Source organism: Typopeltis vanoorti, chromosome 3 (assembly GCF_054136105.1).
Source record: "Typopeltis vanoorti isolate ZY-2024b chromosome 3, IOZ_Tvanoo_1.0, whole genome shotgun sequence".
Lineage (NCBI taxonomy): Eukaryota > Metazoa > Arthropoda > Arachnida > Uropygi > Thelyphonidae > Typopeltis > Typopeltis vanoorti.
The window spans coordinates 145893172-145907373 of record NC_143551.1 but is presented as its reverse complement, the minus strand read 5'-3'; the positions used below and the strand labels follow the sequence as shown (position 1 = coordinate 145907373).

Genomic DNA, 14202 nt, shown 5'->3' with positions numbered 1-14202 from the left:
GTCCCAAAGTCTGAGATGAGGTCAATACGTGATAAGTGAATTTTTAATGAACTTCGACCTCTTAGAAAAGTACTTAAAGTTTCTACATAAGTTTCTACATGTGGCGTTTGCATACCACGGCGCTTGGCCGCACGAAGGAAGACTTGGTTTCGATTCTAGTCGGCGACTAGAGGAAATTTTTCTAAGCCTTTTTTCGACCGGTTCCCGAGTTAGTCGATCTCTGCACGGGCAAGCGGGTTTTTCCTCCCGGAAACTCGGGTTTTTCGTCCCGTAAACTCAAGAAAATCGACCGTAGAACCCACATTATTTCAGACATTAAATATATTGTGTTAGGGGCAGGGACCACGAGATGGCGACACATTTGAGCCGTCTCTCTTCACTGTGTACCGCTTAAGGTCTAGCTACTCACTGATGAGACCTCAAAAAAGGTTGAAACCGGTCTGGGTAGTGACCTCTCCTCATAATGTAAAGCAGTGCTACATCTCCTAGGAGCTGTGTGTTTTTACATTATGAGAAAATATCAAGAATAGTGAGGGAGCTTGCTCCACCTTTGCAACGAGTTGCCTTGGTGTGGCACTACCAAGTGGTCACTTACGCTTGGATCCGCCGACAGTTCGTCGGCATGAAACGTTCAGATCGTAGTTTTTGATCTTAGTTTCGCTTACTGGATGAAAAAACAATAAGGGATTTTTATCCCCTCAACTTATCAACCTCGCCAGAAAAATAGCCGTTTGGCTTTTCATCTTTCTACATTTATATTTCTAGATTTTTTTATTATTATTTAAAATTATATTATTTTATATTATTTAAAAAAAGTAAATTTACTTATTTTTGATTTACCCTCAGATATAACAAAATCCGAAAACGTGTTTATTTGAAATATTTTATGGTTATGAAATCGTTATAGCAGCAATGTTATTCTCAGAAGAATATTGAAATACGCTGCTTAACGGTTAGATAAAATTAACAATAGCATATGCCATGCTTTTATAAAAATGTTGCGTCTACCCACTAAGAGACTCGTGCCACGCCTGCGTGAATTTGATTGCAAGACGTCACACGAGGGGTCAGAAAGAGATATAAGTGGGCGGATGTTGTAACTTGGATTTTTGAATAGCTTATGGAAAATGCTTTGAAAACTATTGATTTAAAAAAATGCTTCCGTGGGCTGCCTATTCATAAAAATTTAAATTACAGTAGTTTATGGATCTGAGAGCTGAGTTTCTGAATAAAACACTCGATCACTGGTATGAGAGTTCTGAGAAAAATTATGATAGTAAACAGATGGTTCGTGGAAGAACCATATTAAAAATGAAGATAGAACATAACTTTACATTGTTAATATTCAAGAATATCTAAGCAGATCTAATTTAAGATGGTATGTTCACTTAAACAGAATGTAAGATGATAAATGAAATAATTATAAACCAAGTGTTTGAAACAAAAATGGTCGATAAAAGACTTAAAGAAAGCTTAAATATAGGTAGGGGGATAAATCGGGACTTCAAAAGATCGTAATATAACAGCTGATCAAATCCAAGATCTGATAAATAATACGGCAATCTGAAATAAAGCTGTTGATCAGAAAGGGATTATAAAAGATTAATTTTTTAATGCATATATTTATCCCACACGAGAACCTATAGCATACCAGTGCCGTATGTGAGATGCAGATTGAGAAAGAATAAACCTATCGACATTCTTCTTAAATAGCTGTAGGTTCAAATTGTTGGGAAACACGTCATGAGGAAGGATCTACAGAGGTAGATGGGATAAATGAAGAGGAGGAGAAGCAGGTTCGATGAGCTGTACTGAAAAGGAATGTTGGACAGCAGTTGCTCCTGTTTTAACAGGCCTAACAGCAAGTGGAGAATGATGTTTGCCAATTCACGGGAGAAACGACCATAAAGTACGTGTAAAAGAGCCACAGAGCCGACACATTCCGTCTGTGAGATAGAGGTTGAAGTGAGCCTGTGAGGGAAGGGTTATCTATGAGCCCAATTGCTCTTCTCTAGACAACAAGAATTTTTGAGAGGTTTCAGGTGCACCACCCCAAATGTGTGAGCAGTATTCTAAGTATAGATAGATTTGGGATTTACATAGGATTTATATTATGACAGCTTAACTTACTCTTCACCAGAAAACGATCATCATAGTTTATCCCCGAACAGGAAAGAAAGAAAGAAAGAGTAAACAGGTCTTTAATGAAAAAGTCCTGAAAAAGTAAAAACATAACTGTTCAAATATGTCATTTTCAATTAAAATATTAAAAAAAATTCAGATATCCAAAAGAGGAAGCAAAATTATGTTTTTATTAATGAACCAAGTATAACGAAGAACAGTAACTTCTCGGATATTTGAAAATCAAATTTTATCTGCTTGAAAATTCCTCCTCAATCGTATTTCTTCTTAAATTGTCGTATGAAAAATTGGCTTCTTCTTCGAGACATTTAAAAACACTGTTCAGCTCATTTAGAGGCTTATTCAAGAAAACACCTTACATAGTTACGAAATTTTTTACTTTTATTTTCTTACTAAATAGGAAAAGTTCTTGGAAAATACCTACCTAGTTGTATGAGGGTCCAATCTTACCCACAGATCGTTAAACGTCCTAGTTTTGGAAGTGGGCGGAGTGACGGTTGTGTCGAATAACTGAGCAATGGATCCTTGGCGATTTGGACGTCGTCGGTAGGGTCTTCGGCTGAACTGAGTGCGACGGAAAGCCAGAACGTTGTCACCAGATTCGAAATGATTTTCCGGAATTTTACTGTCAGCAACAGCTGAATCGAGACTGTCGTCCCACCCAGAAAGAGTTCCACCTTTCACTGCTTCCTTCTGCTTCTTAGGAGTAACGCTAGACAGTGAAAAAATAATAATAAAATTAAAGAATATGTATTCGTTTTTGTTTGAAGACTCGAGATAAGTTTTTTAATCATGCTATGATTAAAAAACTTATCTCGAGATAAAAAGTAAAGTAAATGTTTTTTTTTATTTCATTTATTGATTTTTATTTTATTTTATTTATTAATTTATTTTTTGAAACGTCCAGAGATAGACTCAATTTGAATTAGAACTCGATATATTCATCGATATATCTGGATGAAAAATTAATAATAATAAATCCTAGGTTAATAATTAACTCTATTATCTTTTGGAAACGTATCGCTGAACATTTAAATATCTATTTTGCATTTTCCTAGAATACACTCAAACGGGTAATTCTTCTGTTAGTGCTAGAGTAAGTAGGCAGGTTAAATATGTATTTCCCTTATTATCTTTGTGAAATATAACTTGATAGCCGAGTTAAGAAATTAAAATCGGAAAACATCTCAACTACGAGATTTAAGGGAAAATCAATTTGGTGAAGATACAAAAAAATAAAACAAAAGAAGTTTATAAAATTCTTATAACACTTTTTATTATAAATTATTAAATCAGAAATAAATTAAAAGTCTTTAAAAATTTTAGAAAGGTTCATATTTTTATTCTTACACCTTTTAGTTTTAAGTATTTTTTATATATTTATAATTTGCTTAATGATTCATAACTCGATGTAGGTGGTCGACCGTGAGATGCGGTGATTAATTAATATTTTGGAGGAATTAATTAATATTAAGATTTTAATTAATATAATGGATAGCAATTGCTCCTGTTTTAACAGGCCTAACAGTAAGTGGAGAATGATGTTTACCAATTCACTGGAGAAACGACCATAAAGTACGTGTAGAAGAGACACAGAGCCAACACATTCCGTCTGTGAACCAATGAAGTTCTAACTGAGACTCGGCTATTGCTGTTACTCTCCTTCTATGATCAGAGCCTTCATAGCTCAATAACACCTTATCCCTACACTGTCCTCTACAGAATAACGGGGAAAATGAAAAGCATTCTTCCTTCGCCCTTTAAGCCAGTCCTTATAAGGATGGTTCATAACTCAAAAAAAAAAAAAAAAAAAAAAAAGAAGTTTGTTGATGATGGAGTGTCCTTTTTAGGACTTCCAGGGTAACGGATAGAAATGCTGTAGCCAATGAAGTTTTAACTGAGGCTCGGCTATTGCCGTTCCCCAGCCATGACTAGAGCTTTTAGCTCAATAACACTCCATCCATACAGATGATTTTCTTCATTCAGATGACGGGATACTGAGTCAAGGACTCAGTCCATCTCCCAGTCCTTTTAAGAACTTAAGGTTCATAACTCAAACCTTAATTTTGTGTCAAAATAAAGTATTATAGCCGTATAGAAGTTGAAGTTATATCCGATGTGACAATATATAAAATATAAAAAACAAAGATTGCTAAATATTTGAATAATAATAATAAAGAAAAAAGGAAAAATAATGAGAATCCAGCTGAACAAACGGTGCCTAAATAGAAAATGAAACTGTCTGTAAAAATATTAGTTGTTTATCTCGGATGTCATTAGTTCATCTCCCATGCAAGCAGTAATAGCAAAGAGTAAGATTGAAAGGACAAGACTGTATACAAGCAACTTTTACAAAGTGCTCGCTCTGGGATGCCAAGTGGTCCATTTATTGTACACCTTAAGGGCTCACCATCCAGTATATCACACAGTAACTTAATTTCAGTTATATTTTATTTTATTCATCTTGTATGAATAAAAACTAAGCAAACCTCAATTTATTATTCTTATACATATTATGTTTCATGTGTTTTGTATAGTGTTTGATACAAAACATTTCTGCCAGCCTGAAAAACTGCCGAACATCCCCCCCCCCCTGATAAATTTTAGTTGTTTTCATTTTTTCCTGAATGTTTGTATTTAGGAGATTGAAATTGCGATCTTATAATGAAATTTTTAGTATTGGGAACATGAAAATAACTCTTGGAAATTTGGGCGTGATTGTGTGTGTGTTTCAGATTTAGTTAGAGCATTTAATTGCGGAAATTTTACAAATTATTGCTGATAGAATTACAGAATGCGAAGTTTTTATAGTATTTGGTAATCATCTTCAAGGTGTTGTTTGTTTATTAGTACAAACAACACAACACGCTATCGTCTGTGCAAATTGTAATGGCAAATTCCCTAAAACAACTTGAACATCGTTCAAGCCTTCTCTGTTAATTAAGAATTATGTGGTAAACATATTTCGGACAAACTATAATAACAAACTTTAACACGTGACAAGTATGTTACGTGTTAAAGTATGTCAAATAATATCAAGGAAATATTGAGTATTAAGATTGAACATTAATAATCAACTACAAGAACATTTTTTCCTCTAGTTTTTTTTTTTTTTTTTTTTTTTTCCAGACTGTTCCCAAAGTTAGCCAACATTCTGAGATTTTTCTCCGGGGCTAAACGGACTCGTGCAGTTTGCATTAGGAACTAGAAGATGAATGTGCTTATTTTAATTGTTAGAAGTTCTAATTAAATGATGAGAATTATTTCTAATTAGTTCGAAATGTTAATTGGCAATCATGTGATTGATTTTGATGTATCTTGCAACCCCATATATATCCTTACACTTTCTTTCATCTTTCAAAAATTCGTATCCATTCGTATTTAATGGGTTTTCTAGCTCCCGAAGTGAAATGATTCTTTGGAATTATGATCATACACACACACACACACAAAAATGCTTAAAACACATTAGTCAACTATTAAACGGAATACATTTAAAACGTATATAAAATAAAAGAAAACGATAAAAATGTGTTGAGAAACTCTAGTTTTTAATTGTTTTAACAAAGAAAAAAAGGCTAGAAGGGTGTCATCTAGTTATAAAATAAAAAGGTGTTCGAAGATTTATTTAGTTTATTTATGATTATGCAGGATTATAAATATTATTTATACATATTCATGAAATTATTTTTTCTTTCTCTTACTTTATTTATCTTTATTCTATTAAAGTTCCTTTAATCAGAGGTTTCCAGGAATTTTTAATACAGACCGCTACTCATTCCTTTGTTGCAGTGCGAAAGGGCGGGTGCTATGGGTTTTACTGTATGTGTCCATGAGACTGGTTTATTTACTTGCAGGATGAAAAAGCTGATTTTCAATGATAAAAAAAAAGCTTGCACCTCCATATTTATTTATTTAATATAAATAACAAAGAAACAGCTACGTAAAATAACTTCTGGATGAAGTACACTTGTAGAGAGCGTAGAGAATCAAGCAGCTTGATTCTCTACGTAACACTTCGAACTAATTAGAAATAATTAGAATTCCTAATAAATGAAGTAAACATATCCATCTTTGATTTCCTTACGCTTGCTCTGAAGAAGACACCCTTAATTAATTCTTTTTTTCTTTTTTTTTTGTAAATTTTCCGAATGTACTTCTTGCATTTGTAATCCAGCAAGAAGGTTCAAGAATTTTTAAAAATATATAAACACTTCGCATTAATAAGTCGTAAACTTGTTCTTGCCGTCTTAGAAGAGCCCAAGCAATCATATGGTCTCATTAAATTACATTCAATTGCCACCGTTTCTCGAATATCCAATTTAAGAGATAGTAATTGACACAGAAGAGTATGAGGATTAGTTGAGAGTATTGACAGAGCAAATAAGAATATTTCAGCCTTTAAATTATTTTTTTTTCTAAAAAAAACAAAAAAAAATGTGCATTCAATTTTTATTTGCAAATGGCTCATGAAAAGAAACGTATTCTACTTGTAGATGACATTCATTAATTTTCAATGTTATCGAAAACTTGCAGGTTTAATGAAAGAAAAATCGTCTTGGAATAATAAGGAAATAAATTCGATTCCATTTGTGGTCAAATAGGAGGATGCTCATTGTTGTTTTGGATTATTGTATCGATTAATTTGGTTAAACACTAATGCGCATGGTAAAGCCAGTTATTTTGCTGTCGTCATTTATTATATTAGAATAAAAATTATAACTTCAACACCTTACGATAATCTCATCCAGTTTTGTAATTACTCACATTAAATGCCAAATGTCCATTCGATCCTAGAAATCAATACAAACAATATTTACAATTATAGAGATTACAGATTATCATTTTTTCCTGTTTCACTTATGCGTAAAACACACCCATGTCACTAGTTTGAAATTCTGTTACTAGATGGCAGCAAGCACCTGTCGTTAGCCAATCATTGACCAATTAATTACATATCTGAAAGAACAATATTCTTATACAACAGGTATCGTAGCATCTAACTATTCAGATTACACACTTTTACTTTTTTTTTTCCTGGTGCTCTAGTGACAATATTTTGAACAACAATAAAAAAAATTTCTGCTGTTCACGTGATGTGAGCAATTACAAATATATTAAATTTTAAAATAAAAAAAAAGCTCTTATTACAAAGCGGGAATTTTAAGTAAAGCCGCCTCTAAATAAAAATTAAGATGATCCCCCCCCCGAAGGCCCGTCCAACTCAACGTTGTTCCTCTCAGTAACAGGTTCACCCCGTCACCAAGAACTTCTCAGCCTTGGCTTTACTCAGCGGCAGGCTCACCTCACCACCAAACAGAGCCATAATCTCAGCGGTGCCCCCCCCCATCACGAACTATGAAAGGAAACCTGAGCATCATGAAGAAGATCACATCACTAGTAGGCCGAGGTTTCTTCCAAATTTCGGTGTGTGTGTGGGGGGGGGGCTTGCATTTCGGGGAAGAGTTGCCTTGGGAGGGTAGTTCTCCAGAGAAAGTGTTTTCCGGCATGCGCCGTGTGGGTGGATGCTTTTCCCTGGAATATGAGCGTTTCTGCTCAGGGTGAGCCTGTCACTGAGTGGAGCCAACGCTGAATTGGACGATCTGTTGGACACTCGTGTGGACCACTCCTCACGAGTTATCTGTCGGTCACTCGTGGGGAGTGGTCCGGGAGATCGCCTAATTTTTAAAGAAGACTTTACTTAAATATCTGCCTAATAGAAAATTTTACAATTTCATTGATGCTATAAATGAAGAATTATCCAAGAGAATAAAACATTTGATCCTTATCCTTATAAGGAGTGGCTTAAAGGGGCAAAGAAAGAATGCTTTTCATCTTCCCCGTTATCTGTAGAGGACTGTGATATTCAGCTCAATAAGGTGTTATTGAGCTGAATAAAGCTCTGATCATGGCAGGAGGGTAACAGCAATAGCCGAGCCTCAGTTAGAACTTCATTGGCTACAGCATTGCCATCCATTAACCTCTAAGAAATCAAAACCAAAACATTTGATTCTTAAAGTTCTTAAAAGAACTGGGCGATTGACTGAGTCCTTGACTCTTTATACCGTCATCTGAATGAAGAAAATCTGTGTGGATGGGGTGTTATTGATTGAGCTAAAAGCTCCATTCATGGCTAGGTAACGGCAACAGCAGAGCCTCAGTTAAAACTTCATTGGCTACAGCATTACCATTTGTTAACCTCTGTTTAAGTAAAATCTCAAAAAATCAGACGATCTCTAGGCCACTCATTCGTGGGCGAAAGACCGTCCAAATCTCCGCGTTGGTTCCACTCAGTGAAACCGACCACCGAGCAGAACCGCTCATTCCGAAGAAAATAATTCACCGACAAGAACCCCTCAGCGGGCCGTGCCGGAGAACACTTTCCCCGGAGACTCAAATTGCTCCCTTAGGGCAAAAACCCCAAGAGAGCGAACTCATCACCCAGGATAACAGCAACAGCCGAACCTCAGTTAAACTTCATTGGTTCAGCATTGCAATTCGTTACCCTGGAAGTCCTGAAAAGAATTTTTCTCTCAAAACAAAATGATCTAGCCATAGCTACAGTTATATTTACAGTCTATAGTTAAACAGAAGAGGTATTACGCAAAATTTGATAGTTTCAACGATGCTGGTTTGTATATTAGATAAACATTCATTTCGTAAGAGTAGACTTAATTTTTAAAATAAAGATTTATATTATGTTATTAATGATATATATATGTATATATATGTATATATATGTATGTTAAAGATACCAAGCTATTTTAAGTATAAGCCTGGTTTTAATTCATTTCCTAAGTAAGCAAACAGACAAGTTAGTCAAGTTTGCGCCTGCAAGTACTGCAAGTCTTAGGCAACTGGTAAAGGTGGAATAAGCTCTGATCACTATTCTTCGTATTCACCCATAATGCAAAACACATCTCCTTGAGGAGATGTATGATGCTATGCATTAAAAGCAAGGGGTCACCACCCAGACCGGTTTCGACCTTTATTGAGGTCTCCATCAGTGGGAGCCAGGCTTAGCAATACCAAGGTTTAAGTAATACAGAGCTTACAAGTATGTTACCAAAACAAGTTACCATAAGGTGCTTTGACTTTATTAAACAAAAATCTCAGGATGAGAGATAGATGTAGAAATTTTTTTTTTTACCTTGGGTATAATATAATGTACGTTATAACCAGGTTTATATTTAAAATAGCTTAGTATGTTTAACGCATAAAAATTCCTACAGGTGAATCGGGTGGCTACAGCTTGCATCCCGATAACCAAATCGCAGGATATATATGGCGCAGAGAGTGAAGCTTGACGCTTTTCATATTCCCTGTTGTCTGTTTCGGGAGCAGTGATGGGAGAGATTTGTGAGCTATTTTAGCTCGCCCTGAGTGGGCAGAAGTGGTTATTCGTCGTTGGGTGTTAGGATGGCTTTCGGTCTTTTATGTTTCCAGTAGTCATTACCGTCATAGTTTCCGGCTTGTTGTATCAGTTGGTTTGGATGGATAAGATGTCTTCATAAAGAATTTTTCTGCTAAGGAGCGTAGTAGTGGAGAGATGTAGGGGATATTTATGTCCCGGTGGATCTGGGCGTTCCTGATGAACCACGGGGCGTCCAGAATCATTCGCAGGCATTTGTTCTGTAGTCTTTGTAGCTTGAGGATGTTTGTCTTGGAGGTATGGCTCTAGGCTGGGGAGGCGTATATGACTGTGGGACGGATCACTGTCTTGTATAGTAGTATTTTATTTGTTGAGTTTAGTTTGCTGTGTCTGTTGATCAAGGGGTATAGCTGGGCGATAACTTTTGAAGCTTTGGTGCATATGCTCTTGATGTGGCTGTTGAAGCATAATCGCTTATCGAGAAGTATTCCTAGGTATTTTGCTTCAGTTTTCCAGGGAATTTTAGAGTTCAACAGGGTGATGTCTCCTTTGGGGGATGCTCGTCTTCTTGTGAAGAGTATCGTTGTACTTTTCTGGGGGTTTAATTGTAGTCGCCAGTCTTCGAACCATTTTTCTAGATTCAGGATGGTGTCTTGTAGTTTTTTGGTGACGAGAAGTGGTTGACGAGATCTGGCTAGAATAGCCGTGTCATCAGCATAAAGGGGGATGGTGGATGTGAGAGGATTTTGAGGGATGTCTGCCATATAGATGTTGAACAGGATCGGGGCTAGCAGTGATCCTTGAGGAACTCCAGCGAGGATTTTCCGTTGGGTTGAGACTGTTTCATTGATTTTGACTTGCATCCTCCTGTTGGAGAGGTATGATTTGATCAGGTGTATCATGTTTAGTGGAAGGTTAGCGATGATAAGTTTGTAGAGGAGGCCTTGGTGCCAGATCTTATCGAAGGCCTTTGAGATGTCTAGGAAGACAGCTCCAGTGTGTTGATTCCAATTGAATCCTGTGGTGATGTATTCTACCAGTCTATGGATTTGATGGGTGGTGCTGTGATTTTGACGGAAGCCGAATTGTTCTTCTGGAATGATATTTAATTGGTTGACATGATCTTGGAGTCTGAGGATGATTTTCTCAGCTATTTTCCCTAAATTGGATAGCAGGCTGATGGGACGGTAATTTTTAGGTAGGTGTGGGTCTTTGCCTGGTTTGTGAATTGGGATGATGCCAGCTATTTTCCATGACTGGGGGAAGTGCTGCCATTTGAGGATGGAGTTTATGATGTTTGCCAGATGTGCTATGGCTTTGCGTGGTAGTGCCTTGATGACTTGGTTAGTGATGCCATCCGGACCTGGGGCTTTTTTGATCTTGAGATGGTTGATGATGCCGATTATTTCGGTAGGTGAGTTGGCATTATAGAGCTTGGATTGACATCGGGACGATTTACTGTGAACCTGACTTTACGATGGATCTTGTATACGTGGCTGATGTTTAGGTTATCATATGCAGGACTGCATTGTTTCTCTAGGTTTCTTGCTATGGCTTCGGCTTTGTCAGCATCTGTGTATGCAAGGTGCTGTTCTGCTTGCAGAGGGAGCACGGATTTGCGCTTGATCCTGAGGTTGTTTAGGAATTTCCATATAGAATAATCTGCTGTGGAGATGGAGGTGAGCTTGTTGTCCCATTGTTGGTTCCTGTGGTTCTGAAGAGCTTCTCAGACAGATTTGTTTAATCTGTTGAGGGCTGTTTTGTCCTGGGGAGCACGAGTGTTGTGATATCTTTTTCTTTGTCTGTTTTTTTCCCTTATTAAGTCCATGATTTCTTCCGGGAGACGATTTTGTTTGTGGGTAATCGTGGATACTGTGGCTGCTGTTATGGCTTTATTGATTTGATTGGTGAGGTTCTTTATTGCCGTGTCTATTTCTTCCTTGGCTTTTATATGGGGAACCGGACCAATGTGTTCTGGTAGCACTTTCTTGAGTTTCTCCCAAATGATGGAGGTTTGGGGGGGGAGGTGACTGATCTTTGTTCCCTAAGTGAAGTAGGATTGGGTTGTGGTCTGATAATTCATTCAGTGCTTGAATGCTGTGCTGGTATTTGATGTTGTGTAGAATGGCGATGTCTAGGATGTCGGCTGTGCCAGTTGGGCTGTGGTGGGTTGGTTCACTGGGTCCTGTTACGACAGCGTTGTTTAATCCTGTGTAGCTGAAGAGGATACGGCCATTTTTATTTGTGGTTCTGCTGTTCCAGGAGGGATGTTTGGAGTTTAAGTCCCCAGCGACGATGATGGATTCATTTGTGCCTAGTACAGCATCCAAATCAGAAAATAGCAGGGGAGTTGTATGCGGCGTAGATTTTAAGTCTTCCAGTTGAATTTGTGTGGACTTCGACACTGGTGAGTTCTAGGTTGGAGTTTGGGGGGGGTGAGTATTCCATTGTGCATGATTCAGTTCCTGATAAATATGGCTGTACCACCACCTCTGTAGTCCAGTCGGTCGTTTCTGTATAGTGTGTAGCCTCTCAGTTTTGGATTGTCTGCAGGTCTTAGATGAGTTTCATTAATTAGGATGACGTCAGGGTTGTATCTGAGAGAATTCTTGAAGTTCCAGAGTCTTGTTTTTTAGGCCATTGGCGTTCCAAGCGGCGATCTGTAGTGAGTCTGGCATTAATCTAGTTTTATTCCTTAACAAGCATTGATAATATGGTTTGGGTTTCTTTTAGAAATCTTTTTGTGGAGTTTGAAGGGTTTGACTTACTGAAGTCTTGAAGCATGTTTGCCAATGAGGCTGTGATGACTGTTGTCATGTTTGGAAGAATTTGGTCCTGCTGGATATATTTGGATGAGCGGGCAACTTCGGCATATGTCCTGCTTCGACGGTGGCTTTCCAGACTGTTGGTATTTTCCATTTGTGAGAGCTGGTATTTTGTTGTCTTTTGTTGCGTGTCAGGCAACTGGGGAGCAGTCAACTCAGGTGCCTGTGGGCAGGGTTTAGAGATCTGTTTCCTTTTGTTGTCTGTTTTATTCTTAGGGTAGTGACTACAGCCTCTGTAGTTTGTCGGGTGGGGGCCCCCGCAGTTCGCGCATTTGGCTGGTGAGGTCCTGGGTTTTGAGCAGGTTGCTGTGGGGTGGTTTTGCCCACATTTGAGGCATTTGTAGTCTGCTCTGCAGAGTTTCTGTGCGTGTCCGTACTTCTGACATCTGTAGAACTGGCCTGACGAGGCTCTTTTTCTTAGTGGTTCTGTTGTGATTTTCAGGCCACAGATCGTTGTTAAGTTGTATATGTTCTTGTGTGTGTTAGGTATCTCAACGAGTACTAGGGGCATTGGGCTCTTGTCAGCCCGTAGCATTCTGCTAACTTTGACAGGTGGGAGATCGTGGAGGCAGAGGTCTTCAGTAATTTCATCTGTGCAGATGTTTTCTGTTACTCCCCTGAGTACAACTTTTAGGTTTTTCTCCGACTTCAGTGAGTAAGTATGATATTTAATATTTGACTCGTCCATGGTTTTTGTGAGGAGTCTGTAGTCGCTTACTGTGGTAGGCTGGATTTTAACTCCGTCGTCTACGTTTTTTGCCCAAGAATAGGCAATTTGGTGGTTTTGCATAATAGCCCTAAGGGCCGTCCAACGTTCTTTTTTCCCGTAGAACAATTGGGGGAACTTTTTCGTTGTTGGACGTGGGGAGGTCAGTGTTGGGGGCATCTTCTTCCATCCCCTCGTTTATCTGAGTCTCAGCTGTTTTACGTTTTTTCCGTGCATGGGTTTCTGTATCATGTTTTGGAGTGGGAGCAGAGATTATCAGGTTCATCTTTCCTTCTTCCCCTGATGTTGAGTTGTCCCCTTCTGTGGAGTCGTCTGTCGCTGAATATAGGTTTAGAAACCCTGGCCACTCTACCTCAAATTTCTTCAACAGTTTTTTGAGGAGGTCGAGCGCCAGCTTCTTATCCAACGATTGGATAAAGTCATCGGGACTTAAACTGGTCATATTTGAAATATTCAAATATATGCTTACCTGAGCTGGATCTCAAGGATTTCCGTATAGCGTATAAACACAAAATATAACACACTAAAGGACTATCGCGAAACCGCAATCACTAATTAACAACACAATCATCAGCTACTTGATTACCTTCGCTTTTCGCTTATATCATAAATCTGAATCAACACTCCGAAACATTCATAACTATTTAAATCACTGATCACATATATAAACACTTGGCAACCACCATTACGCACCAGCGCCCCCGATAACCAAATCCAAATGCATAAAACTATATATATATTATTTATAGTTTATTTCTAGTACGGTGCCTTTTAGAATTTTTAAAAAACTAATTTTTATTATATTATAATGACTAAAATTTGATTTGAATTATTTTTAATCATTTAGCGCAATACTTTTTCATAGATTTTTTTTAAAAAGAAAGAACAGTTCTACCAAAAAAGGCCTAGAAGTTAATATTGTGAACCACTTTAGATATTTTCATCTGAGATTTTTGTTTCGTTTGTTTTTCAGTGCTTCATATTAGTCTTGATGTACTTCTGAAAACGTATTCGCAATACAAAATCACTATCTTGAATTGTCGATAAACAGCCCGGGGATTCTCAAATACGTTTTTAGCCAATGTTTCGAAACAGCAATTCTCCACGAGGGAACGAAAGTAAAGACAACAGATCGT

The 14202-nt window shown here is 37.6% G+C and overlaps 1 protein-coding gene across 2 annotated transcripts in view; it reads right to left on the bottom strand.

The window, feature by feature from the left end:
- Nucleotides 1–14202, bottom strand: part of LOC150108636 (metalloprotease TIKI1-like) — a 271836-nt gene that overhangs the window by 4828 nt on the left and 252806 nt on the right. For both annotated transcript variants that reach the window (XM_090416095.1, XM_090416094.1), the window contains exon 6: nucleotides 2567–2854. In XM_090416095.1, coding sequence (XP_090272221.1) covers nucleotides 2567–2854 — 288 coding nt within the window. The remainder of the gene's footprint in view (nucleotides 1–2566; nucleotides 2855–14202) is intronic.